At 42.4% G+C, this 27,986-nt stretch overlaps 1 protein-coding gene across 3 annotated transcripts; it reads right to left on the bottom strand.

The window, feature by feature from the left end:
• On the bottom strand, window positions 1-27,921 carry LOC118085555 (transgelin-3). Of its 3 annotated transcripts, XM_035116349.2 has the most exons (8): window positions 27,752-27,921; window positions 24,572-24,755; window positions 24,241-24,352; window positions 23,228-23,365; window positions 9,420-9,599; window positions 8,181-8,355; window positions 2,236-2,338; window positions 21-730 (listed from the first exon to the last, which is right to left on the bottom strand). In XM_035116349.2, exons 1-8 carry the CDS (start codon window positions 27,852-27,854, stop codon window positions 589-591), a joined length of 1,137 nt encoding a protein of 378 aa, XP_034972240.2. In that variant the 5' UTR covers window positions 27,855-27,921; the 3' UTR covers window positions 21-588. The 3 variants fall into 3 exon arrangements, with proteins under 3 accessions (XP_034972239.1, XP_034972240.2, XP_034972238.2); XM_035116348.2 differs by lacking the exons at window positions 23,228-23,365; window positions 24,241-24,352; window positions 24,572-24,755; window positions 27,752-27,921 and adding an exon at window positions 9,939-10,797 and having other exon boundaries at window positions 1-730; window positions 9,420-9,601; XM_035116347.2 differs by lacking the exons at window positions 21-730; window positions 2,236-2,338; window positions 8,181-8,355; window positions 9,420-9,599 and adding an exon at window positions 18,073-22,018 and having other exon boundaries at window positions 27,752-27,918.
• Window positions 27,922-27,986: the final 65 nt, after the last annotated feature.

A 27,986-nucleotide genomic window follows, 5' to 3' on the forward strand; every position in this document is an offset into this window, starting at 1 on the left:
GATCATCCTCATCAGCATCACAGCCCATTTTAGAGCTCAAAGTTAGGCACATTCTTCTCATTGGTATCAAACACTGCAAAACATATTCTCCCTCCTTGTCTTTTGGAGCAACTAAATCAGACCCTGGCTTTGCTCCATAAAAGCCTTGTGTTTCTCTCTTTACAGAGCAAGTCTTTTTCCAGATTGGTTTTTCGCCCTGATTTATTTTTATTTTTAGAAGAGCAAATTATTTCACCAGTAGAGTGGAGAAGAAGATTGCCGAGGTGCAAGAGAGCAAGTTCAATAAGACACAAGTACAGAAGGTAACAAACTGCAAATAAATACAGAAAAACAGTCTTTGCATAGTTCAGAAACGAACATCACAGGGCATCAATGTGCTGTGCGAAGTGGTACACATTAAGCACACAGGTCCACATTTCAGGTTGAAAGGTTGCAGCTGGAAAAAGAAATCCAAAAATCTTAGAAGGGAAAACTTAGAAGCAGATTTTTCTTTTCTTTTTAGCATGAACATTAACTAGCTATATTTTTTCCCCAGTCAGGCCATGCTGTAGATTGTGTGTGTGTGTGTTTAAAGGTGGAGAATGTGACCTATATGATCTGTCTTGGCATGCCATATCCCGTCATCCCAGACTGAGACGCTCCCTTGTTGCTCCCCATTTGGAGACCGATGACATTCTGTCCTTGACGAAGTTGCTCTTCCGAAAACCCTCGCCGGTTCTTTTGTGCTTTCCTGTGAAGAGGAATTTGTAAATGTGACAAGCCTGAAGTTAGTTCTCATTTGCACACCGCTTTGAGCACTTAGGTGGATTGGTGAAGCAGATCAAAAGTGGTACATGTTCTGGGCTTTAATTCCTTGCATTCATTTTCCTTAAAACGGAACACAGGTAAGTGCTATAGCTCTCACCCAGAGGACAGCAAAGGGCAAAGCAAATGGGGAATGATCAGATAAAGGCTCCTACTAGAGTGGCTTTCCTCCCACCTGGTGTCCTCCAGATGTTTTGAATTGGACTACAACTCCCATCGTCCTTGACTATTGGGCCACTGCTGAGTCCCAATGTATCTGGAAGGCAGCAGGCTGGGGGAGGCTGTTCTAGAGTTTAGACAGCGTCTGATCCTTCTTAGAAAGGTTCCCATCCACCCTAAAGATCAGAAAACCAGATCTCCTTGGAATCTTACTGTTGATGCATTAGCTATACCCACAGAATAGAGGGAACTTTTAGCATGGCCAAATCAATATAACGCTTTCCCAATGGCTGCGGTCTTAAGTAATCTGGCCACCATCCAGCAAAACACTTAAGTGGATGCCCAAATGATCTGCTAGATTAAGGCAAGAATGTTGAAGACTGAGCACCATTGTCCCAGGAGCTGGTGTTACAAAATGCATAAAATGCCAACTCTGCAATGAGTTGTCCAGAAAGGTTGGCTCTCTTATACGGGTGTATATTTGCTTTTTTATTTTTTAAAGAAAGTTTCATTGCAGGTTCTGGATGATTTAGTCACAGCTGCCGATTAATTTGCACAAATCGGATAACAGAGTTATACAACAAAACCTTGAGGAGAGACTCGATTTTTAAAAGCACACAGCGTGCAATACATTTATTTGTTTATGAATACAAACGTCTTTGGAATTATCACAGGGGGATGAAACTGCTTATCAGAATTTGAAAAGGGGCCTCGTGTGCCGTAATTCTAGCAGCCTTTTCATGACAATCTTTCATAGCATTCTTCCCTCATCCCACTCCTAATATTCAGTCAGTCAGCCTCTGGAGTATCGCCTTCTCCTCCTGGAATAATCCTGCCCACAGGCGCCCCTGGGGGGGCTTGAACCACCAACCTTCTGGTTAACTCATTAACTAGGGTTGCTATATGTCCCCCCCCCCCAAAAAAAGGCCAAAGTTGTGGAGCTATTTTTTTTTTTAGCAAAATCTCAAAAAAAAGAGGGTCCAGGAAATTCTGGACATATAGCAACCCTAGTAAAAATACAATTTAAGGCCATACCTCCTAGTGCATTAGAATTCCTACAACAACAGAAAAATAATTAAGAGGTCCATCAAAACTCTCAGCAGTTTTCATGTGATCCATTGGGGTGGGTGGGGGACGGAGGTTTGGGAACCACCCTGCTCAAAGATTGACAATATTAATTCAGCAAATGGTAAATTTGGTGCTGATTGACACATTTAGTCTACACCCGAAACATGGCCCCAGAGGATCCAGGGAAGAGCTATAGATCCTTACCTGTGAAACCAGGCTGGATCCCCTCTATAGCACCCGTCATCCCTTGTGACAGCTTCGCTGCCCAAAGCCATTAAAGTTCTTTGTACAGCAGCCATGTCCTTCCCTAGAAAGGCAGAGGAAGAGAGAGATTCTTTACTGCTACATTGTTTGGCTGTAGTTTTGGCAGTACTGTAGATATCAGTTCAATCCCAGAAATCCCCAAGGCTTTGTTGTCCCATTATGTTTTCTGTTTCTCTTCCGGTCTCATGGGCACCATCAGGGTTTTCCTCACCCAGAACAGCTGCTTCTTTCGCCTTGCAAACTGTGGCATGGTTTGCAGTGGACACTTGGGTAGTTCTGCAATTCCCCCCAATACAGTGCAGTTTGGGGTGTTATTTTCACCAATATATACATTCGTGAATTTTGGAGGATGAATTGTTTTTGGAATTAGATAAGTTTGCCTTTAAAGGTGAATTGAATCAAATTTCTCCGTCATCCCTAATTCCCAAAGCTATGAATACTGAAGTCTGGGCCTGTCCATTCTTTGTATACAGCATGCTTAACTTAGGACCGGTCATAACCCTTCTCTGCTTATGCCTCACACTTTGCTCCATGTCCAGTGAACTCATTGCGCTTCCACTACCAGTCAGATCCCTTCCTTGTGTCAAGACCAGACCCTACACTGATCCCTCAGTCTCCCCATTTTTATCAAATAGCAGGCCAATCCTTCCACGCAAAAATGCTTCCCTTTGCAAAGCTTGGCCTTAGTCTGCATCTCCACCATACATCTCAAGCTGTATCCTACCTCTTTAAACAATCGTGCCTCTCCCAAAGAAGTCTGGATCCTGTCTTTTGTTAAGGGTGCTGAGAGTTGTTAGGAGTCCCCAGTTCCCTTCACAGAGCTAAAATTCCCAAATAGGTTTAACAGTCAAACCCTCTTCCCAAGGAACTCTGTATAGTACAGATGGGGCCTTAAATTGACCTAATTGCAGAGAGACTGATGCGTGACCCCACTTAACCTCAAGTCTAAAGTGGCACAACAATATTGAAAACCATGGAGCGCAGCGTGTGGAAGGAGAACTCACTGCTGGAGCTACAGCAGAGGAAAGTGACTGTGTTTATTGTGGAAATGGGCTGCCACTGATTTCATACCAATCCTTGTTGGAAGCATCATTCAACTCATTAATCTTCACAGCGGTCCCAAAGTAAATCAGCTTTGCTATCTCATTTAACAAAGGCAGGGCAATGGTCTGAGGCAACAGAAAGAGGTGGCATTAAACAATGCTTCCAAATACTAGTGTCCTATTTTAAGCAGGCTATCCTGGATCCTGGCTTCAGTTTGTATCCCAGAATGTCTTGTTTTTTGGTCCAGCGCTCTGGCACAAGGACGCTCTGGTGCGACCCTGCTGAGTGCCAGATTGGAAGTCATTTTACCAACAATTTGTTAATTATATTATATGATTTATGCTGTACTTGTGAGGTTCTGTTCTGTTATTGTTATTTATTGTTTGCAAGCAGTTTGAGGGATTCGTTTGAATAGAAAACAGCATCGAAATACAATAAATTGATCTGGTGTGGGAGCCAAGAGTCTGAGCTTTAAACTGGGAAGGTGCCTTAGATAAAATCTCACCCCAACCGTAAATTCCTAAGTGATTTCTTAGTCTCAGCCCCAAACTGAATCCCCAACTCAGCCATGAAGCACACTGGGTGAACTTGGGGCGGTCACCCTCTCTCAGCCTAAAAAGGGTCACAGGGTTGTTGTGGGGATGAATGGGGAGGAGGAGACCCATGTAGGCTACCTTGAGCTAATTGGAAGAAAGTGTGGTGTATAAATGTAATAAACATAAAACACAAATACAAAACACGTACCAGAAATATGGAGGGGAGAGCATCATAGCAACAAGCTCCTCATTCCATCCAACACATATTCTATTTTGAATGAACAGGAGCACAGATGCTTTAATGAACACACAGAGTGGAGCCCGCACCCACAATGTTCCACAAACATATACCGGTACATATATTTTAAACTCTTGCAAAGGGCCCAAGCAGAAGCCTTTTCCAGCCCTGCATTCTGTTATAGCACATTGCAAATCATGGCTTGAAAATGGCTGTCCCAAGTACAGTGGTACCTCTACTTACGAATAACTCTACTTACGAATGTTTCTACTTACGAATGGAGCTCTGTCCGCCATCTTGGATGCTGTTTAGATAGGATTTTTTCTACTTAACGAATTTTTAGATAGGGTTGCTTCTACTTACGAATTTTTTCTCCCAATGCATTCCTATGGGATTCGATTTTTTTTTTTGACTTACGAATGTGCGTTTGGAACACATTAAATTTGTAAGTAGAGGTACCACTGTAGTTGATCTCAGTACAGTTCAGGAACTCAGAACAACAGATCAACAAATGATGAATAAATACATCATGGATCTTCAAGTTCTGTTCTAAGCTTTTCTTACAGGGCTGACTGACCTGTGACTCTCCAGACATGGCTGGACTGCAGCTATCATCATCTTCTGATGCTTGGCCATGCTGACTGGGGCTTATGGGAGTTGGCGCCCACCACTATATGGAGGGCTACAGGTTCCCTATAATTATGGATAGGGAAATCCATCAATTTTAGCTCTCCCATTTACCCGTTTTCTGAATCTTAAATTCAGCTCTCTGCACTTCTGTGCCCATTTGCTCAGCCAAGCTCAGCTAACATTAAGTTCCCAACCTTGGCTCAGTTAAAGATATGCTGGCGTAACTTGCCCGTCCCCAGTGAGGTGAAGCTCACTGATCTGAGGCCAGTGTAAGTCCCCTAAAAGGGCCACTCCAAGGTCATGGTAGAGGAAACTTAGTTGGTCTCTAAGGTGTTACTGGAAAGAATTTTTTTATTTTGTTTCGACTACGGCAGACCAACACGGCTACCAACTTGTATGGTAGAGGAAGCACCAGAGAGAGCAGACTTAGGCTGGACCCTAAGCCTGTTCCACTCAGTCATGTAATCAGGCAGCCTGGCACAGAACACAGTTTTAATGGCTCCCCTCTGCCAGGGTTTGGCAGAGTAGCAGCAGAAGCCCCATTGCTGAATGCAGTTTGGATATGGTGCTACTTTATGGGAGCTTATTTTACACCTGCATGTTTTTCACCAGCTTCCTGTACAGGGCCGTCTTAAGCGCCCCTGGTGCCGTGGTGCGCCAGATTCCCTCCGGCGCCCTCCCGCCCCGTTTCCCAGCGCGGTGGGCGGGTGGGCGCAGCATGCAGCACGGCTGCCACAGGCGCTGCTGCGCGGCGGACCGGCCAGCCAGTGGGCGGGCGCAGCTCACGACGGCCTCCTGGCAAACCGGCGCCGTGGTGCCCTGCGCCACCCAGCCTGGCCGTAGGGCCGGCCCTGTTCCTGTAGGATTACTCCCTATCTTGCTCCATGGAGGCAAAAGGGAAATGAGAGGATGAGCCATATGTCTTACTTTACAGAACACAATCCTCTCTTTGAGGAGGTCCACGTTTGGTCCAAGTTCAGCTTACAGATAAAGATCCTACAAAAAGGGAGGAGAGCAGAGCCCTTGAAGTTTCTCATAAAGATTTAGCACCTGGACCAAGCAGGCAAAAGGCTCACCTATTTACCCTATTTTAGTATTGTATTTCTGTGTAAATTATAGTCATTCTTTGCCAATACGTATAAATTAGCACATGCAAATGTATCCTCTTTTGGCTTTTTTTTTTTTTTGGCCCAAGAAAGGACTGGAAGAAGAGTTCGCTTCAACCTTCTCCCCTGAGAGCTAGTAGCCACATTCTTCAGGGCTTTCAGCTGACGCTGTCTCAAGCCTTCCTAGCCATTATCATCATTACATATCTATAAAAGGACCACGGATGCAAAAGTTACAGTAAATGGGTTAGACGAGCCTGCAGGCTCATAATCTAATTTAAAACACAGAATGAACAGAAAGGAGGGGAAGTGGGTGGTTTGCTGACTGCTACATTGGACTAAGAAATAGAAAATAGTCAAAACCAAAGAAAACGGAAGAATGAGTTGGTTGTGAAAACTGATTTGTGTTTTTGTCTTGAATCATGTACACAGATTAGACAGCTGCTGCATGCATGCTTTTTCTTACACAGGGATTAGCTCCATGTGAGAAAAATGTCATGCGTGAAAAGATTTTAACATGGCTACTTTTCTGGAAGGTGTACATACGTAGACACCCAGTAGAGGTTCTGGGAAACAACTCATTGTGTAAAGTGGATTAAAATCATCACATGGGTTGATGCTAACTCTAGTCCTCCAAAGAGAGAGAGAGAGAGAGAGAGCTTTAGGATGGGAAAACAAATAAAAGATGAAGGGAAACTGTTGAATCAGATGGTGAAAATGAAAGATGTTGCAGTCTTGCGTTCAGAAAACAAGCAAAACGCTAGTGCCAAAGCACTGCATCCTCTCCTTGTGCCGCACTGACTTGGGTTGAAATGAACAGAGATGTCCCTCTGCCCAGCTAAGCCAGCCTCCTACCACCTACTGGATGCGTCAGCTGGTGGGTAGGCCACTGGCAAAGTTCCTGCTGGTGGGAGTCAGTGGAAAGCCCAAAAAGAAGGCATTCCTTGGGTGACTGAGAGCGACTGAGCTAGTGTGGACCCTGGATGGGTTGGACCCTGAGCTGATTTCACTGCTGTCATGCAGTGGCTTAGGACCTGATCGCTGCACCAACTCCCAGATTGCTTCAGTGATCTGCCTGCGCCCTACCTGCTGTGCATTGCAGGACTACAGATGTGGTGGTGGTTTTGCTGCTCCATACAACCCCACTGGCAAAGGGAAGGGAGGTTTGGATTGCAGCCTAAAACACAAATGACACTGATCCTACCCCCTAACCCAAAATTCTGAAGTGTTAGCAAAATTTAGTTCAAGAATTCTCTGTTTACTGTACATGACTACGTACAACTCTCTTCCTTTGAGTTTCTGAGTTATAATATGATCAGACAGTTGAGCAAACATCTTCAAAATGCACACATGTTGTTCATGGTAGGAACACATGATGCTGTCTTCTACTGAGTCAGAGCCATTGGCTCATCTTGCTTAGTATTGGCAGTAGCTCTCCAGGGTTTCAGACAGGAAGTCTTTCCCAGCTCATATCTGAAGATGCTGAGGATTGAACTCAGAACTTTCTACATGCAAAGCAGTTGCTCTACAACTGAGCTATGGGCCTTCCATAAAGTAATGGACAACATGCTAACAGTTTGGGCTTCCTATTTGCAAGAAGAGGACTATAAGTTGTTAAAAGAAGTCCTGTACTTTGCTAGTGGATATTTCCAGTGTGAGTATGAACGTTCAGGTTTCCATTCAAGGTTACTAGATGTACCCTGACATTTAGGAGCATGCTTTAATTCCAGAGCATAACAGCAGCGTAGAAATGAGACAGTGTTCCTTATTTCAGAAACCTTATTGTGGACCATGCTGACTGGGGCTGATGGGAATTGGAATTAAACAATGAAGGGCCATAGTCTCCCTATCCTTGGCCTAAAAACTAGCTGTGAATTGCCCCATCTTCCAGCGATACAACAGTTTGCCCTGACTAGGTTACTTTAGAGAGCCTCATCTGCCAGTGGGGCCTCACTCAAGCATGAAAATGGACACTGTTATGGGAATACTTTTCGTAGTGAAAATTGGATATTACCACAGTTTCTGCTGAACCTTCTATAGAAACTACCCTTTCTCTTGGATTTGATAGGTTTCCATCAAAGTGATATATTTTTCAGTTATGGATTAGTACAAAAGATGTCATAAACTCCTGGAAAAAAATATAAAATCTCTCAGAGAAGATAACAAGGTGGGGAAAACATGGTTGTGACACAACAGAAACAGAAGAGAAAGATAATGACATCAGGGAATTTCCACCCTAGAGACGTGCATGATTAGCATCAGTCTAAGTAGTGTAATATAAAGAAGGCAATTGCCCCTTGAATAAAAGCTCATATAAATGGATATTGGTACCTTCCCATAAATCCACTGTCTGGAAAATATCTGTTGTTCGTATTCCATAGATTTCTGCCGCTTTCAAGAATTGGGAAATTTGCTCCATTTGCTTGAAAGCCATCTTTGATTCTGTGATCTTTGGAATGGGTTCTTTCCCCTTGGGATGTAAACTGTTTATTAACTTGCACAGCAGCTGGGAGATTAAAGATAGAAGCAGAAATGAAGAGGGGGGGAAATCAATTAGTTCCAGCTGACTAAAGACAACATGTACACGCTATTGAGTTTATGGCGTGGGTGCTCTGGTGCCACTCAGGAAGGAAATCTTCTCAAAAATCAAATCAAGTAACAACTGAGAATAATTCTGAATGTGTTCGAAGCAAATAAGGGTTTTTTTTAAATTAAAAAAAATGCAAGCCAAAGCTTCCATTTCTGCAGCTGGATCAAAAATGCATGGATGTACTCAGGCAGACAAAATCAAATCATTCGCTAAAGGTTACATAACAATTGACAGTTGTGTGGGAGAGCAAAACGGTAGCTGGAATCCAACTGTAAGTGCTTCCATTTGGTATACTGTTAAAAACACAATGACAGAGGCTCAATAATTTGCCATGTCTTATATCTGCAGGGCAAAGGACAGCATCTTTGTGCTTATTTGCTTTTTTTTAAAAAAAAAAAATCCAAGATGTCATTTAAAGTCTTCAGGATGTTTACAGAAACAGATCAGGAATGTAGCATAAGCACATTTTACTTTTACTTTTCTTTTTAAAAACCGACACTGACTGGTTTCTAAAGAAGATAAATCTGGTATTAAAAGCTCAGCTAAAAAAAAAAGGCAAAAGCAAATCTGTTCTTCTTCTTCTAATTGTCAGAGAAATAGTTACCAAATTATATAATCTGCCCATCTGTCTCTATGCACATATACTGGCTATTGTTTCTAAAACCTCCTGATCATAATAAGCAATTGTTTTAAATATTTTAATTGTCCTAAAAGAGAAAAAACAGCTTAGAAATGAAATTGATACTCTTGGTAAAATGAAAAGTTAAATTCCAATCCCTAAACATTACTTTGTTACCTAATGATTTCTACAGGGTATATATGGAAGTAGGGTTGTTGCCGGGAGGGGGGAGGGGATAGAGAGACACTGTCCAAGGTAATTGATTAGCTTTCTCCAAAGGAGCTGTTGGGAGCAAAAGTTAAGGAGCAAATCTTAAAGCACACGTTATTATTATTGATGCAACATCCAGACTATTACTTACTGTTCCATCCATTAACCATTTCTGGAAATGTTGCCTTCCGGGAGGGGGATGCTCTGTGTTTTCACCACACTGTATGATAATCCAGTCCACCAGCCGACTCTCCAGTTCTGTGTCATATTTCTGTTCGATCTTTTCCTGGACTTCTCGGCTTAAACCATAGCTGGGTCCTCTGTTGGCCATCTCTAGGAAGAAGAAAAACCACTTTATTTAATTTGCAAGAGGTGCAAAGTGCTGAGCATCTGCTACCCAGCATCTATTCTGAACATCCTGGAAAGGGATACTACACAATCCCAAATGCATTACAAAAAAAAAAAAAAATCAAAATCAAAAGCCTCATAAATTGTGATGCCAATAAAGGGTTTGCGTGTGCTGCATGAAATCATCAAAGCAGACATTTCGGCTGCAAGTGAAATTTCTGTTGTTGCTAGGAAGAGATGTAAGCATTTCAGATTAACATTGCAATTGCCAGCAAATCCAAAGGAATTAAAAGCAAAAAGAAGGCCAAAAAAGGTCTATTACAGGACAACTTGGAATAGCCTTTCAGTGATGCAGGTGATCTGGTGATTTTCAGCAGTTATCTGGGTCCAGAAATGCGGAGACCATCGAAGCAAGAAATGTTGGTAAAATTTCTGAAGAGTCGAAGGCTGCTGCGATGCTCTGCTGCTCCTGGAACTGCTGCTGTGGGAGCATCGTGATCTGAAGAAGGCTGTATTGATTTGATTTTCCTCACAGATGAGGAGGGTCAAAGCAGGGGCGTTGCTAAGAGCTATTAAAGAGGCCCTCCTACTCTGTCATGGCCAGAAAAGGATCCCTGTTCATCTCAATCCTCTGCAGCCTGCTCCTCTGCACACACTTCTGCTGCTGTCAGTCCTTGTATCCTAGGCTTTGGTACTTCACTTCTACGTTCTTATGCTGCAGCCGTTGTCATGGTGCCCAAGAAGATTGCTATTAAAAATACTCTCCCGATGACATCCGTTCGGTGTTGGCTTCTTTAAACCCAAGACAAACCTGCAGAAAATGCATGGAACAGAGCCCATAAAACAGCAGCAAAGATGTATTGTCAATAAACAACAAAAATCACCAGCGTAAATTCAAAGAAGGTGACTATTTTAATCTGCTTGAATGGAAATAAGAAAGCTAAGCAGCTAAATGCCGTCTCAGAGGAGGACAGAGTTCCCCATCCTCCACCCCAATTCCCTGCAATGCAGTGCCAGACAGAATATTCCACATTCTTAAAAGTCTAGAACTTTTCCAGTTCTGACTAAGCAAGCTTTGTCATATGCAGAGCTGTGGGTAGCAAGCAAAGGTGCATGATGGGTAATGGACAACAGCTGTTCAGGACCAGCCCAAGATGCTTTGCTGCCTGAGCTGAGACAGCAAATGGCACTCCGACCCCAAAGGCAAGATGCACGGCACCAAAGGCCAAGACATCAATTGGACAAGCTGAGGGCAGCTTGAGGAAGAAAAGCCCACCAGCACCCCTGTCTGCAAATGTAATGGTATGATAATAGTAAATTAAATAGCTAGCAATTTCTTTGGCTTTCATGATATCTAACCTGAGGTGACCACCTCAGTCCTGATTATCTATAGTAAGGTAAAGGGACCCCTGACCATTAGGTCCAGTCGTGGATGACTCTGGGGTTGCGGCGCTCATCTCGCTTTATTGGTCGAGGGAGCTGGCGTACAGCTTCCAGGTCATGTGGCCAGCATGACTAAGCCGCTTCTGGCAAACCAGAGCAGTGCACGGAAACGCCGGAGCGGTACCTATTTATCTACTTGCACTTTGACATGCTTTCGAACTGCTAGGTTGGCAGCAGCAGGGACCGAGCAACGGGAGCTCACCCCATCGCGGGGATTCGAACCGCCGACCTTCTGATCGACAAGCCCTAGGCTCTGTGGCTCTTTATTCAATGGCCTTTGACACCACCATGGGTGGTGCCTGCTGAATTTAGACCAGAGGGTCTCATTCTATTGTTTGCATTGCAGGCATTACACCAACTTCACACCAAAACGTTGGCTTGTACTGGTTCAGATGAAAGCTTGGGGGATGATGTTTTGAAGGCTCTCATGTGTTTTGAAAGCTCCTGCCGTGCCAAATTAGCAAAGGGAGAACTCTTCCCCACAATGTTCATTTTGTAGGTACTGTATGTGAGAGTGTTTTCCTCCCTTCCGTATAGGAAAAGCATTCAGGTATCCAGTCCTGAAGTGAAGGACAAAGCGGCACCTCCATTTCAATTATGGAAACCCACCAGCTTGGCAATTGAAACTCTGTCCTTCAACAGAAGGAAACCCGTCAGCATCTTCAGGAAGAATGGTTGGGGGTTGCCACTTCTATACAAACACACAGCATCTGCCATTGAGATGACTCAGCTGCCTCACTCTGCCTAATGGTAGGGCTGGTCCTGAGTCCAGCAAAAGGTTCGTCACATGAGCATGCTGATCATGTTTCCTTCTCCCTCCCTTCCATGCCGCTCGAGAGAACTGCCATCGTCATTCTAGGTTGCATCTTTTCAGATTTGCAGCCAAGCCTCTTCCATACATTCCGGACAGTTCAGATGCTCAAGCCGCGAGCTCTCTGGTTTACATAATTCTCAGACTCTCCTGGCTTGACTTGAATACATGAAAAATTCAGTGGGTGACCTCATTTCCCTGCAAGATTTTCATATTGTGTACTGGCATTTATTTATTTATTTTAAAAAAAGAAGTCGTCTGGAAAAAAAAATCTTATGTAACTCAGCTCTCTTAGAGCTCATCCTACTCACACACAGAATGTTGTTCATGATAAAGAAATGAGGCATCTGTGGGAAATGTTTTGTTTTTTAAGTACTGCCTCAATCGTGTACAAATAGCTAGGTTGCATATACTGATAACATTCTATTTTATAGTTCTGGAAAAGAAAGCTATGAAGAGGGTCTATTCCTCTAGTATCCCTGTAATACAAGAGATTTTAATGCACTGCATTTCCTTTGAATTAATTCATACAACTCTATAACATGGCAGTGGAAGGTTATTTGGCCTTTGTCATTGTCTTCAGATCCAACAGGATGAGTCATACTGTAAGGATTGTAGTCAACAAATGAATAGCCATCGCCTTATCTTTTATGTTGTGAACTGCCCTGCGATCTTTGGGTGAAGGGTGGTATACAAATTTAATAAATAAAAAATACTTATTACATGGATTTGGAAGGGCCACGCCTCAGTGGTAGAGTTTCTGAGTTCAATCCTTGCCATATCCAGGTAGGGCCTAAAACGCTAGAGAGCCACTTGCTCTCCGTGTGTAGGCAATGCTGAGCTCGATGGACCAGTGGTCAGACTGTTTCCTATGTACGAGGGAAGAGTACTCTCTCGGGGGGGGGGGGCTCTATAGCAGGTGTGGAGGACCTTTGGTCCTCCAAAAGTTCTGAATTATTAACTCCAGGCAACTACAGGAAGCAGGGACAACAGCCAGGGATGATGAGATTTGTAGTTCTTTAACCAGTGCTGATGCTAAGTGGAGTGTGGAGCCTCTGCAAATCAATGTCCCAAGCTGAAATGCTAGTTTCTTTTCTCCCAAGGCCAGACATACTGAATGTGTACCTTTTTTTAAAAAAAGGAGGAGGAGGAGGAAACAGAACGTGACTTTTATATATGTGGTTGTATATTGGTGATGGGGCAGAAAAGAATAATCCTGAATTCTGGCATAGTTTAAAAATTCAACGATTCTGGCAATGCACACAAAAAATGTACTCTATGCAGATAAGCACTGTATGTTTTAGTTAGCATGTGCTTATTTCATCGTCACTCTTTCCCCATGCAGTGCATAATCAAAATCAGCCATTGAAAACTGTTCCCATGGGTACACAATGGGCACTATTTTCTGCTTAGTAGACAGATGGAGACGGCACAAACAACAGATGCAATATAGTCCAATATAGTTTTATTGAAAAATTGGGCTTGAGACAAGCCGTTCATGTTAAGAGTTTTTCAGTAAGACCAGGATTGTTCAGACGTCTTAGTGCCCACAAAGATGCATCTTTGAAACCCATTGATGATATCACATCACATGCGCTTTCAAGAACTGTGTCTTCTTTAATACAAAGGCAGGGTGGAATAGTGAATGTCACCAGGTCACAGGAAATGATGGAGGCAGAAGTAGCATAGAAATTACAGGGCAGGAAGCAGGGCAGATCTGAGAACCCTCCCCCTGGAGGTGCTATGAATAGCAGTTGTACAATTCCTGGGGTTAGGGTGAGTTAAAACAAAAAACCACCAGGCTTTTGAAATGATAAATATTTTACTCCTATTTTCAGGGGGGGGGGACATCTTAAAATGTAGAAAATATGGTGGGAAATGGCACTGATAAATACACATGGCCAATATACACAGAAATAAACTGGCACACTTGAACCCAGATTGCATTGGTTTCAAATTCACAAGGGCCACCTGATTATATAAGCTGCTATGGCATAAATAAAGCTGCATAGACACAAAAACGAGACAGTTGCAAGCTGATGCCTGAAAAACAAAGACCACCTATTTCCCCATATTGATTGTGGTACCACGAGTCAGCAACCAACCTTGTCCCCAGTCTTCCAAGAGACATGGTAAGAGGTCATGTGATCCAGCTGGTGATTCCTCCTGCTTCCTTTGGAAACTGAGCAGGCATTACAGTGATCTTGTTTAGTCGTTTAGTCGTGTCTGACTCTTCGTGACCCCATGGACCGTTGCACGCCAGACACTCCTGTCTTCCACTGCCTCCCGCAGTTTGGTCAAACTCATGTTCGTAGCTTCGAGAACACTGTCCAACCATCTCATCCTCTGTCGTCCCCTTCTCCTTGTGCCCTCCATCTTTCCCAACATCAGGGTCTTTTCCAGGGAGTCTTCTCTTCTCATGAGGTGGGCAAAGTATTGGAGCCTCAGCTTCAAGATCTGTCCTTCCAGTGAGCACTCAGGGATGATTTCCTTAAGAATGGATAGGTTTGATCTTCTTACAGTCCATGGGACTCTCAAGAGTCTCCTCCAGCACCATAATTCAAAAGCATCAATTCTTCGGCGATCAGCCTTCTTTATGGTCCAGCTCTCACTTGTATCTTAAAAGACAGGAGTGCCTGGTGTGCTCTGGTCCAGGGGGTCACGGAGAGTCAGACATGACTAAACCACTAAGCAGCAAGAAGTATCTTAAAGAGAAAAGGCCAGTGGGGACATGGATGTGTAAACCAAGGGAAATGAAAAATGTTACTGCTTCACACTCTGCTAACACCAACACAGAAAATTCAAAAGAGCCCCATTAAATACACCCTGTGGCCTGGGCATGGCTTTAAGGCTTTTTGACTGCCATTGTTTCTTTGAACAGCAGGCAGACCCATGCCCAATCATGAACTGCTTTTGCAAGTCTCCTCAGTTTCAGAAAGGGGTTGCCATATGGTACACAGACAGCCGTTGAAGAACAAAGACGGAGCGCAGATGCCCCTCAGATGTGCAGAATTCTCAGCCACCAGACAAAGCTATGAATATCTGCATGACTGATTTCATCAGGCACCTAGTCAGATTTATTTATGAGATTTATTAGTTGCTTGTTACCATCCATGGTCAACAAGCAATTTACATATAAAAGCATAAGTGTATGTACATTATGTGATGCAGGTGGTGCTGAGGGTTAAACCACAGAGCCTAGGGCTTGCCGATCAGAAGGTTGGCGGTTCGAATCCCCGCGACGGGGTGAGCTCCCGTTGCTCAGTCCCAGCTCCTGCCAACCTAGCAGTTCGAAAACACGTCAAAAATGCAAGTAGATAAATAGGTACCGCTACAGCGGGAAGGTAAACGGTGTTTCTGTGTGCTGCTCTGGTTCGCCAGAAGCGGTATAGTCATGCTGGCCACGTGACCTGAAAGCTGTACGCCGGCTCCCTCGGCCAATAGCGTGAGATGAGCACCACAACCCCAGAGTCGGTCACGACTGGATCTTTACCTTTACCTTTGTAAAGGTAAAGGGACCCTTGCATGGGCGTACCCAGCATGGGGCAGGAGGGGGCAGCTGCCCCTCCCCAGAGAAGCAAAAAAGGGGGGGAAGCTCCTGCGCAGCAAAAAAAAAAAACAGCTGGCAGCGGAGAGCGGAGTTGCAGTGTTCATACTCAGTGTGGACCATTCCCTGGGACAGGGAAGGATTGCTGGGTCACCTCTGTTGGTTTTTGCATCCTAAAGGTTCCCTCTAAGTCCCTTTCTAGCCAACAGCTAAATCACTCTAATCCTAGTTACATTGTTTTGCTTTTGTTATTGTTGCTTGATTATTTTACTCTCATAGCTGCTAGTTTATGCTCGCCTTGCATAAAGAGTAAATAATGCTCTATAATAATCAGTAGTTGTAATAGTAGTAGTAGTAAGAATGATGATGATGATGATGATGATAATAAATGTTTAATATATAAAATAAATAAATAAAATTCTATCAATAATAAATTATATTCTTCAAATCTCCAGTAAATTGTCAAGATTACTAAATGACCTTTGGCCTAATTACTTAACCTAATCTTAGAGCTGTACCACAGTGAAGATAGCCTGCTTTGCATGCAGAAGGTCCCTGATAGCTCTAGGTAGGATTGGGAATCTTCTTTATGAAACTTGTAGGTTCAATCCCCATATGGGAGAGCAGCATATTATTGCATTACAGGGGGTTGGACTAGATGACCACTAGGACCCCCTTGATCTCTGAGGTACTTTTCTGGGCAGAATAGTAGTGCTATTAACACCAAAGTTGCAGGTTCTATCCCCATTTGGGCAAGCTGCATATTATTGGTTGGCAGGATAGTAGTGCTGATAAAGCCAAATTTTTGCAGGCCCAATCCCCATATGGGATAGGTGCATGTTCTTGCATTACAGGGGGTGGGACTAGATGACCACCAGGAGCAGATGTAGCTTGGGGGTCGCTTAACACCATAATCTTCAACATTTTCTGAGGGAAAGAGGGGCACTCTACCATACTCTCTTCCGACGAGAGTACTCCTTAATTTCCCTACATCTTTAAAAGATGTGGTTATTGAATTCAGTTTTGTTCCCAGTGAAGAGTTTGTGTAGCACAGTAGTCTGCTTTAACCAGTGTACATGGTGGCAGGACTGTATACGCATTACTATACCACACAACTGCCAGTTTGTTTAGTCCAGATACGTAAAAAGGCCGCACCAAACAAACCTCAACATTTTCTTCGAACCCAAGAAAAATGATATTAGTATAAGACATGTAATTAGAATAGAAATTTTAAAAAATTCAAGCAAATAACTGTAATAATTACCATATAACTACCGTAATAAAACACTGCTATAATTATATATAATAAAATTTTGGTTTCATTCGCCTTTTCCGTGCTGAAATGTCACAACCTGGATGACCATGGCTTGCCCCCCCCCAGATTTGTTCCTGGGTACGCCCATGGACCCTTGACCATTAGGTCCAGTCGAGACCAATTCTGGGATTGCGGTGCTCATCTCACGCCTATGTACATTATACCAATAAAATTCATATAAAATACTAACATTCTCAAACACAATTCATACACACACACACACACACACACACACACAAATTAAAAAACAAAAAACAAAAGCCCCATAACAGTCACTGGAAGCTTTGGCAGCATTTTGTTATAGCAGAACAAAATCAGCTCAGTCCATCAAAATTACATCCCTTGATTGGGAAACTAGGCTGATGCAGCCTAGAATAGCATTGGCTTTCTTTTTTTGCTGCTGCATTGTGGTCTACTAAGATCACTAGATCCTTTTCATATGTACCACTGGAAAGCCAGGTGTCCTACTTAAGTGTCACTACTGAAATTCATTTTATACGTTTTGGCACAGTTCTCCAATCTGTTTACTTTAGGTCAACTTGAATCCTGTTTTTGTCTCCAGCGGCAGTGGCTACTCCGCCTAGTTTGGTGTCATCAATATGACAATATGTTTAAAATAAGAACTCTTAAACTCCAAATTGTAAAACAATAAAAGCAGTACAATGAGAACATGGCTGGTTGTGGCAGAATATAGAAACTGAGCTGAGCATCTATGAAATATCCATTGCATCTCAACCAGCCTTCTAACTGTTCAAATCAAATTCCACCCATTTCCCCATACACATTCCCAGCCTATTTCGTTCATGACAGCTGGGGCTGTTTTATTTCCCAGACAAATCTGTAGGGGGGGACAATAATGAAGGGTTTTAGCACTGCAAACCTAATCAAACCTGCCACAGCAAGAGGCATTTCAAATTAATTGAAACCTGGCGATTAGAACAAGATTGTCTTTATTGACCATGAATGTTAAAAGAAATTGAACACTGCAGTTGTGAGAAGAGAAATGTCTGCCCTTAAAGTCATCTTCCTTTGCTCAGATGTAGAGAGAAAAAAATCAAACAGATATTTCATTTCTATTTTAAGTACAGATGTCCTAAAACAAGACACTAATGTCCAATTTTTCAAATCACACAGCAGAAGGGACCATAGTTTTGGACATGATGACATCTGAGGTGAGGTCAAAACAGCATCAGTTCCATTCTAGCTGTTTTAATGACTGAAAGGAAGGCACCACACTCCTTTTTGCTTCTGCTTCTTGAAACTACCGTTTCACAGCATGTCTAATCCTGGGTCAAAAGGCTGTAATAATTGGGTTTACACAACAGCTTTTACATGCTCCATATACATTGCTCTCATTTCCTGCTTATGTGCATTTGTTAGGCAACTGGTTGGCTACTGTAGATAAAAGGATGCTGGATTCAATAGGCCTTTGGTGAAGTCCAACAGGGATCTCACATTCCTCTGTCACCAATACAAAGTAAAGCAAACTAGTGTTATACCACTAGTTCAGATAAGGATACGATTGTGAGGTAGCAGCTTCTTCCAAAGACTGACTCATAGATGTTAAATATTACCTTTTTAGCTACTGCACAACACTGTAATCACTACACAAGGATTCTTAAAGTCATGTTAATTCAAAATGCATTTTGAATTTCAAGCTTTATTTCCAATGAAGAAGAAAAAATATTCAGCAGTTATTGACTGCAGTAAGCTTTGACAATGTCCACTCTCATCTTCGCTGGGATGAAATGCCAGCTGGTTTCTTCACTCCTAGAATTGTCTCTTGCACCTTATCAATAAACATTTATGTAGTTTTATGAAAAAGTATTTTCCATTTTTGCTTCCCTGTCCTCTCCCCTTCCCCTGACGTAGTCGTTCAGATTATAAAGCTGTAGGGAAGAACTATTGCTGGTAATCTGTGTATAGAATCTAAACCACTTTAGGATCTGAATTTCCTGAAGGAACTGATATATAGGCAAGCAAAAATCAACATACTATCAGGAGCATAAGATTAGATCTACACATTTGGAACATGGTGAACTGGTTACTCAGTAACATTTTATACTGGAACAAGCAGCCAGTGCTGCCTCAGGCTGCCACTGAACTTGCTTCCAAGATATGTATGAAAAGCATAGGCCATACTCCAGGCCTGTAGTAAGTAATCAGCTGACCTTTTTCTTACTACTGGTTCAATGGTCCAGTCAAGAGCATTGCATATACACTATGACGGACATTCCACTCCTTTACAGTCTGCACCAGAGTAATTTTAGCACGGCCATTCGACTAAACCAGAAAAAGTACTATGAAAAATGTAAGCATGTTTTAAGTCAGGGGAGGAGGAAAGAAATTCAGAGGACAAAGTCCTGCAGTGGTTTAGCTGCTTGAGGAGTAAAACATCCCACTCAAAACTCTTTATAGGTAAGCCATTCAATTGTCTAGTTGGATAGTGTCGTATATTGTATAAAAACACACTTCAGAACAGCATCTCCTTTTTATTATTAAACGTATTGAATAATTGCATAAGAATGTTAACGAAGAGCTACTTTTTGTCACTACAGTTCAATTCAGGTTATAGTTTGGACAGCGTCATTTTATTCCTTTCAAAGCCCATATGGTGGATTAATTTCTAGCACCTAAAACAAGTTTCTACTACACATGCACTTCCATGTATATGGCATTTCTTTTAATATAAATTTGAGATAACTGTTTTATCATTGACTTTCTATAGTATGGGACCATTCTCTATGCTCCAACCTCTCACCAGCACAAGTAGCTGTGGAGATATACAACAGCAAGATAGAAGAAACCAAGAGCTGATACAAAATCTACCCAAATTGAAAAAGGCAACTCTTCAATTGCATAAAGGGCTATGATAAAAGGCTTTTTCTTGTACCTCATAAGTATTAACTGGTTGTAGCCAAATATAGATATTATCAGCGACAGTTCTCATATCAAGTACTCAGAAATAATAATAAATGTCCTCAGATGTACTTATTCAATATTCTTGATTACAGGATGGTTCAATGTCATCCAGAAAACTACAGAAAACTGTATCTGAAGAAGTGTGCATGCACACGAAAGCTCATACCAAAATAAAAACTTAGTTGGTCTTTAAGGTGCTACTGAAGGAATTTTTTTATTTTACAGAAAACTACAGGTGCACTACAGACTTATGCTTATGTTATTCGACAGGTTCAAACTCAGGTCACCCAGGCTAGTGTTGACATGCACCATCACATTCTCAAGTTGAAAAACTACGTTTGCAACCTTGCAATTAAAGGCATCCTCTTCCCTAGAGATGTGAAATGCTGTGTTGAGAATCCTTAAGGTGCACCAATGAACTCTCAATTGCTGAAGAGTCTCAATGGGAATAACACCTTCTGAGATGGTAGGGTTTTCCACATGTAAGAACTTAATGTAAGATCTGGTTAAACGCTGCAAAAAACCACACCATAATTTAGAACTTATTTCTTCCATATATTATTCAGTAAAGGTTTTACTTTTCTGCATTTCACACACTGATTAGAATCCAGTGAAACAGCCCTCTGCGTACACAGGGAGCATATCCTTTAAAGAAATGTCATATAGTCAGGGCAATTCTACCTGCAATAACCAGCAACATGAACCAACCGCTAAGGTTTTTGATTATAACCAAGAATCACAACATAATAGGTCACCCCACATTTGAACCTTTAGTTGCATGATCTAGTAATACTGCCTTTCTGCTGCAGAAATGTGGCTTCAAGTATAAATCTTTTAATATTAGAATGAACTTTATATAAAATGTTTTTTATTAGGAATGAATGATAAAAGACCTGCTTCCCCTCACCTAAGAAAGGGTATGTTGTGTAGTTAAAAACCAAGAACAATGAGAAACGTTAACCTTAGGATTCCATGGTGAATGGCTTCCTCAAGACTACATGTCTAACAGTATTATCTAGTAACAATCTTATAACCAGCACAGAGCAATTCCTATAACACAATTCTATCTGCAAACCAGGTCTTGTTTTTTTGGAAAGTCTGACGATCCTCACCACTGGCAAATGGAAGCATTGACAACCACAAGATCAGGCGTGTGAAATTACACAAAAGTTCACATTACAAATCTGATCTTCTTTGGCAGACTACCTGCGGAAGTTTATCAAAAAGGAACAGCAATCTTTGACTTGTTTACATGTAAAGCACACTTAAATACTAGGCCCTACACACAGCTGGAATCAAGCCTCATTCATTGTAATTTCCGGTTGTGTTTAGGCTTCTGAACGTGAAATTCCTCCAACACATGTTCTTTCTTTGGTGGAAAGATACTTGTTTTTGCTTTTCCTTTGGTGACTGAGTTAAAAAATAATAAGGAACAGTTCCAGTGGCATGTAACTCCTTTATAGGAAGTACATCAATAATTGAAACCCATTTTAAATAATTCAATATTAAGTATGCATTCTCCTTACCTTTTAATTCTGTCTACACTATGAAAACCAGGTGCATTCATTCATGCTAGAAATAACAAACATTGCACATATATTTCAGGTACATTTCTAGAAAGTTTGACTGTCAAGTTATATTTCACAACTCAAGTGGGAAAACTTTACAATGCATATTTATTTTTAAGGTGTACAAAAGGGTGAAAAAGTCACACCATACTGCAAGTAATAATCATTGGCACAAAAATACCCGGGTATAAAAATATAGGAAATGTATGTTGCATAAAAGGTCAGTGGTGATTTGCATTGAGCAGAAGGGTTTAAACAGCAGCATTTTCTTCACATTATTACTTGTGCAAATGCATCGTTAAGAGTATTTACAAAAAAGAGAAGAAAACTAAGCAAGGAAACCATGGTAGGGCTCCAAGTGCATCTAGCTGACCAGTTACCCTCTGAAATGTCCTGCTGCCCCAACTGAGCAACAGAGCCCATGTAAACTACCTCTGCTTCTCTCATTAGGGAATTCATGCTAAGTGGTGAGCTCCTCAATCAAGTCTTCCACTGTGTATACGATAAGTTTGATATCTTCCTTCTCTTTCATCCGATGGTGACCAGCTTTGCGGAGAATAATATCCACATCTGTGCTAACAACGCGTTCTGCAATCTTCATAGAAGTCTCCCACGGGACATCCTCATCTTTTATGCCATGGATAAGCCTCACAGGACATTTTATGGGAAGAGGGCTAGTTAACACACAGTGATTTTCTGCTTCCTGGATGAGTCCATATGGCACAGAATAAACCCCTTCTTCGTTGTGCTTGGTTGGCACCTTCCATTCACCTTTTTCTTCAATTTCCATTTTTAACTAGGAGGTAAAGACACACACATATATCTATATCTATATATCTATTACAGACTAAACTCACAAGGCGGGACCTGAAAGTCACTCTCCATCCTAAGGTGAGTTTCTCCAAGTGTTAACTGATATCAGCACCTCACCATCATATAATTATGGACTTGCATCATCAAAAGAACACTAAGAGTAGGAGAGGAAGTTCAAAACAAATCTTTTTCACAGCTGAGATAGGCTACATGTAAAGTAGTGCGTTTATCAAGTAAATAATTGTTACAAGCTCAACCTGCTGTTATGTACTGGTTAAGAAAGAGGGCTACAAAAAGCTAGGAAGGACAAAGCTTGATTCTGCTATCAATGCACTATGAAGATTCTTCAGTTATCAATACAACAAAAAACCATTTTCAAGACTCGTCACACCAAGCACCAGCAGAAGAAATAAAAGTCAGAGCAGAATATTCAAGTGAAGGGGTAAAGGGCCAGATCTATTCTTAATAATTCCCATTGTGATCTAGTTGGGAAAGTTAACAAGTTACAATCTGCAACAGTTGGAAAGTGAACAAACCCAGATTCTTACAAAGAATTTAGATAATGTTATTCATCAGCTTTATAGTGATGTTAAATAGCTTAGGATAGCCTTTCCCAGTGGGTGGAACCACAGCAATAGCCTCCCAGAAACAGCATCACTGGTGCTATGGTTGTGGGAACACAAACACACTGGCAGAGCCAATCTAACATTGCTGCTGACATACCTGTGAACCCCAAACCTCACTGTCAAATCCACCGTCAGAGAAAGTGGCAGTGATGTGCCTGCCAGGAGGCTATTGCTGAAGTTCTGCCCCAATGGGCACTCCTTTAAGAGCCTGGGGGACATGATGGAACCCTGTAGGACCCTGTACTGCTAATGCCACAGGGCCAATCAGCTGTTGCCCAGTCATGTAAGTGACATTTCTCCACATACATGCTGTCTATAATAACAAAAGCCTTTTAAGTAGTGAAGTAAAACGTACAAAAAGGAGGGCCACTAAAAAAATTAGCGAAGCCATCCTAAATATGTCAAGTGTTTATTTGACAATCCTCAAGAGGCTTGCAAAAGTAGGAAGAATTGTTTTCTGCAGTGATTTTTCTGTCTGGCATACAGAGTCTCTTGAGACAGAACACTACTTCTCCACTAAATAAAGTGCCTATTTAGATCAGGAAAGCCTTATAATTCTTCCTTACCTCTACAGGAAGCTGTTGATAAGTTGATACTAGATAGTCTGCCGCTGCAGCTACTCCAACTAGCGCAGCCACCTTCTCTGGACGAGCAATTGCAGCATGAAGCATCAACCATCCGCCCAAACTGGAACCAACTAAAATCTTAATGCAAGACCAATATTAGTTTACTGCAAGCTCATTAATCAACTGCGCCACCCTAAACAAAACGGTTCAGGAGATAAAGCCACTTTAAGTTCTATGAGGACTGTCCAAGAGAATATGAACACCAGTTGACATGGCAAGCACATTTGCAGTCTTGTACCTCCTGCACTTCAATTAGTAGCCTGGGGGCTGTTATTACTTAGCATAGTTCTTGGGTGGTTTAAATATGTTGGCTCTATTGCTCTAAAAATATTTTAAAATATTAGAGAAATGTAACACACACTTTTAAATATGCTCTCAGATGAACTTTTTAAAAAAGCAGTTTTACTCAATTGTCTCATGAACAATTACCCAGCAAATGTTATCAACCAGAAGCCAGATTCCCAGCAGCATTGTGCAAATCTGGGATATCCAGTTAAGACAGTTCCTCCAGTGCAAGTTTTAGCTGTGCCATGCAACTTCCCGTCCTCTCCTAGGGTGCTCCCTAAATTTGTTGTAGGGGTGCTCTCATCCCCCTGGGGCATATTTATAAGGCATGCAGGGAGAGGGGAAACGCCTTGCGCTAGTGGAACTGTTTAGCTGCATACTGTTCTATGTTTGCTTCTTTGAAAGTTACACAGGTTGAAAATGGCAACATATTCAACAACTTTTATTCACGAAAGAGGGCTTGAACTACATTCACAGGGGCTGCCAACCTTTCTGGAACTGTGGGGATATTTAGGCATCACAAATCCCGCACAACCAATTATACTGGCTACAGCAGAATGCTTTTAAAAAAAGCTTAATTTCAGGAGGCAGACACCACACTGGCAACCCCTGTACTTGAACTTGAGAGAAATTTTTATGCTAGGTTTAAAAATAAAGACATAGTCAACCTGTGGTCCTTGTGTGAGTTCATCCAATACTGAAAGTACATCCTTCCGCCACTTTCCCAATGTACATTCTTTAACATCGCCTTCTGAACTTCCACAGCCTCTGTAGTCAAACCTGTGAAATTAGGCAAGAGAGGGATCTCAATAAAAGCATAGCTTTGTGCAAATGACACTCAACAGGGCCACAAAATGTAAAGTCTGAAAAACATTAACAATACAAAGAGCTGGAATAGATTTCATTAACATTTACAGAAGGTTCAGAATAACAATAATTTATCAATATAACTTATTGAAAGGTGTTTGCATGTAATTAGCATATACTTCTAAGACATACCTTACAAAAGCGTGGCCCACTGATTTGCAGTATTCTTCGAGTGCAAGTGCCTTGTTGCCATTCATATTTGAAAGAAAACCTGAGAGGAAGACAACCCCAGGATTCTTGCCTTTTAGCTTGTGATAGGCTAGGTTTGGATTATCAGGACGGCTAAGTAAACTGTGTGAGGATTTTTGTCTGCAACCTAAACAGAAGACATTTCTAAGCCATGTATGTTTTGTCTGTTGACAGTATTGATACATATCATTTGGAAAAGCTAGCAGCGGTCTGATGGCAGCTGCTTAACAGTCCTATCTGTAACTTTTCAAATATTATTGTTTTCAAAGTAAAAAACAAATCCAGAGACCAGAATGTGCAACACACATATCATATGCAAACATTGTCATCTATTGAGGTATTCATAGAAATAAGAATCATGTGAATGGTTTAAAATTGCAGTATATGCATTGATTTGACAAACACTACAATGAATTATTGTATATACATAAAATAAACAAACCATTTTTAAAAAATTTATCTTCCACACAATACATCAACATCAGGGTGGATTTGATTTGAATCAAATTGATTTAAATCATGATTTTAATAATGTTTTTACTCACTAGTCAGTAAGACTTCGATTTAAATAATTTTTTTTTACAGAAAGGCTCATTATTGCTGGTATAAAAATTAATATTCACAACCAGATGAAAGTTTTATTTTTTGAATAATACGGTAAATTTTCAGAGTAGTTTTTACAGTGTATATCAAAAATTACTGATTTGGTTATACTATTAGAAATGCATAGACATATAATTATGAAATTACGGTGAGGTTTAATAAGTTAACTGTTTATATTTGGAGAACTTTTCTGCTGCACTTTATTGGAAGGAGAAAAATAATCATTTCCCTAGTAACAATTTAAACAATTTATTTAACTAAAACAATGAAATTATAGCATATGTATCCATGTTTCTTAACTGATGTAGTTAAACATTAAAAAAAAACTTAGACTGAGTTTTTGCACACATGAAAAACTTAAAAACAAATCCTTATTTCATGATGAACAGCCTTTGGACTATAATGTAACTTAAATAGAAAACTATCTTTAGAAAGATTTTTCCTCCAAAAGCATTTTATTTTAAAAATCCAATTTAAATAAAAAAAAATCCAATTTAAATTTTAAAAAACCATTTTTTTAAAAAAACACATTGATTTTTATCCACCCTGATCAACATTAAACACTTTTAAGTCCTGTTGATTTCGATGGGAGATTTAGGCATGTACTTAGTTCTCCCAGTAAAATGAGTGGGACTTAACAGGAGACAAAGCAAGTCCTACATTTCCTCTCCACCACCAAGCCCAAACTCTCTCTTTATATGAATATCTCTTTACACAAAGTAAATTAAAAAGTGTCACCCAACATCTGGAAAACCTAAGCTGGATATTTATAGGCAAGAAGCAAGCTATAGAAGGGTCTATTATGTTGTGAGTTCAGAGTCGGCAACCTCTTTGGACCCACAGGCAAACCTGCAAACTGAATAAACTGTTGTTGGCATCACGTACCCACCATTACAGATTCTATTATGACAAACTGCTTCTTTCAACCCTAATTTTAGTGTGTGGCAGGAGCCTATGGGCACCAAGGAAGGCCTCTGTGGGCACTCACAGGCACCCTAGGAGTGATCCCTATTCCAAGGGCACACCCAAAGCTGTAGCTCCATCTGGTACGCAGGATGAGACCCTACCTGCCCGCAGACTGTCTCACCAGAGTGGTGCATGCTCTAGTTATCTACCGCTTGGACTACTGCAATGCGCTCTATGTGGGGCTACCTTTGAAGGTGACCCAGAAACTATAGCTAATCCAGAATGCGGCAGCTAGACTGGTGACTGGGAGTGGCCGCCAAGACCATATTAACACCGGCCCTGAAAGATCTACATTGGCTCCCAGTACGTTTCCAGGCACAATTGGAAGTGTTGGTGCTGACTTTCAAAGACCTAAACAGCCTCGGTCCTGTATACCTGAAGGAGCGTCTCCACCCACATTATTCTGCCCGGACACTGAGGTCCAGCTCTGAGGGCCTTCTGGCGGTTCCCTCACTGTGAGATATGAGGTTCCAAGGAACCAGGCAGAGGGCCTTCTTGGCAGTGGCACCTGCCCTGTGGAATGCCCTCCCATCAGATGTCAAGGAAATAAACAACTACAGTACCTGACTTGTGGAAGACATTTGGAGGCAGCCCGGTTTAGGGAAGTTTTTAATGTGTGATGTCTTATTCTGTTTTTAATCTGTTGGCAGCTGCCAAGAGTGGCTGGGGAAACCCAGCCAGATGGGCAGGGTATAAAAAAATAACTTATCATTATTATAACCATCGTCCAAAGCTAAGCAGGTCCAGGTCTTCTGGCCTGTGCTTCGAAACGAGACTACTTGAGAAGAACCTTGTGACACCAAACAAGCTTGCATCAACTTTATGGTAGGGTGTGATTTCTTGGGAGGGAGGGAGGCTTACGTCTGCCCAAAGGGCCGCACTGCAGTTCCGGGGACTCGCATGTCCCAAACCACGCGGTGGGAAGTGGATGTGGCCACCTGTCCACACCACGCGCAACGCGAGTGGCCACACAAAAATGACACAACATTGCTCAATCCGGAGTGACAGAAGAACCCCATGGCATTTCTCTAAAGCCCCATGGCTACCCACTTCTCTTTCTCTTCCTACCCTTCTTCTCTTTCTCACCACAAAGGCAGCTTTCGTAATCCGCCTCTGGTTGGGCAGGCACGAGGCAGTGATGGCCATCAATTCGGGTTGCTTTTTAAAAAGGACGAATTCATGGCGGAGAGGGCCGCTGGCGGCCACGATGACTACTGTTTGGAGCCAGAGGCGCTTCTGAATCCTGCTCGCCGGCTTCCATCGGGGGCACCTGGGTGGCCACTGTGAGAGCAGGATGCCGGACTAGGTGGGCCACTGGCCTGACCCAGACAGGACGCGGATCTGGGGGGGGGGGAATCGGCGGCCCGCCAGTTGCCGGACTACAACTCCCATGATCCTTCGCCACGGGGTTGAGGGCAGATGGAGTACCACAACACCTGAAGCCTCGCCAGGAACCCACGGGAAGAAGAAAAAGAGGCGGCGGCGGAGGAGGCGGCGGCGGAATGGCCTTCCATAGCGCTACCGTCCGGCCGAGTCACGCCCCCTCGCACTTACCCGGCAACTGAGGGAAGCCCACCAGCGCCGTCGCTTGAGCGGCCTGTGGGCCCCAGCGGCGGCGGCGGCTCTCCCGCCACAGGACTCTCGCCGCCCCCGCCATCGCCCTCCAGCGCAGACACGCGCGCGCGCGCCCCTTCCCCTCGGGCCGCTCGGCGAGGAAGCGAGTGCGCATGCGCCTGGCCAGGTGGTGGGGGGGTGGAGCGAGTCGGTTTTAGACCACGCATGCTCGGAA

The sequence above is a fragment of the Zootoca vivipara genome, chromosome 4 (assembly GCF_963506605.1).
Source record: "Zootoca vivipara chromosome 4, rZooViv1.1, whole genome shotgun sequence".
NCBI classification, from domain to species: domain Eukaryota; kingdom Metazoa; phylum Chordata; class Lepidosauria; order Squamata; family Lacertidae; genus Zootoca; species Zootoca vivipara.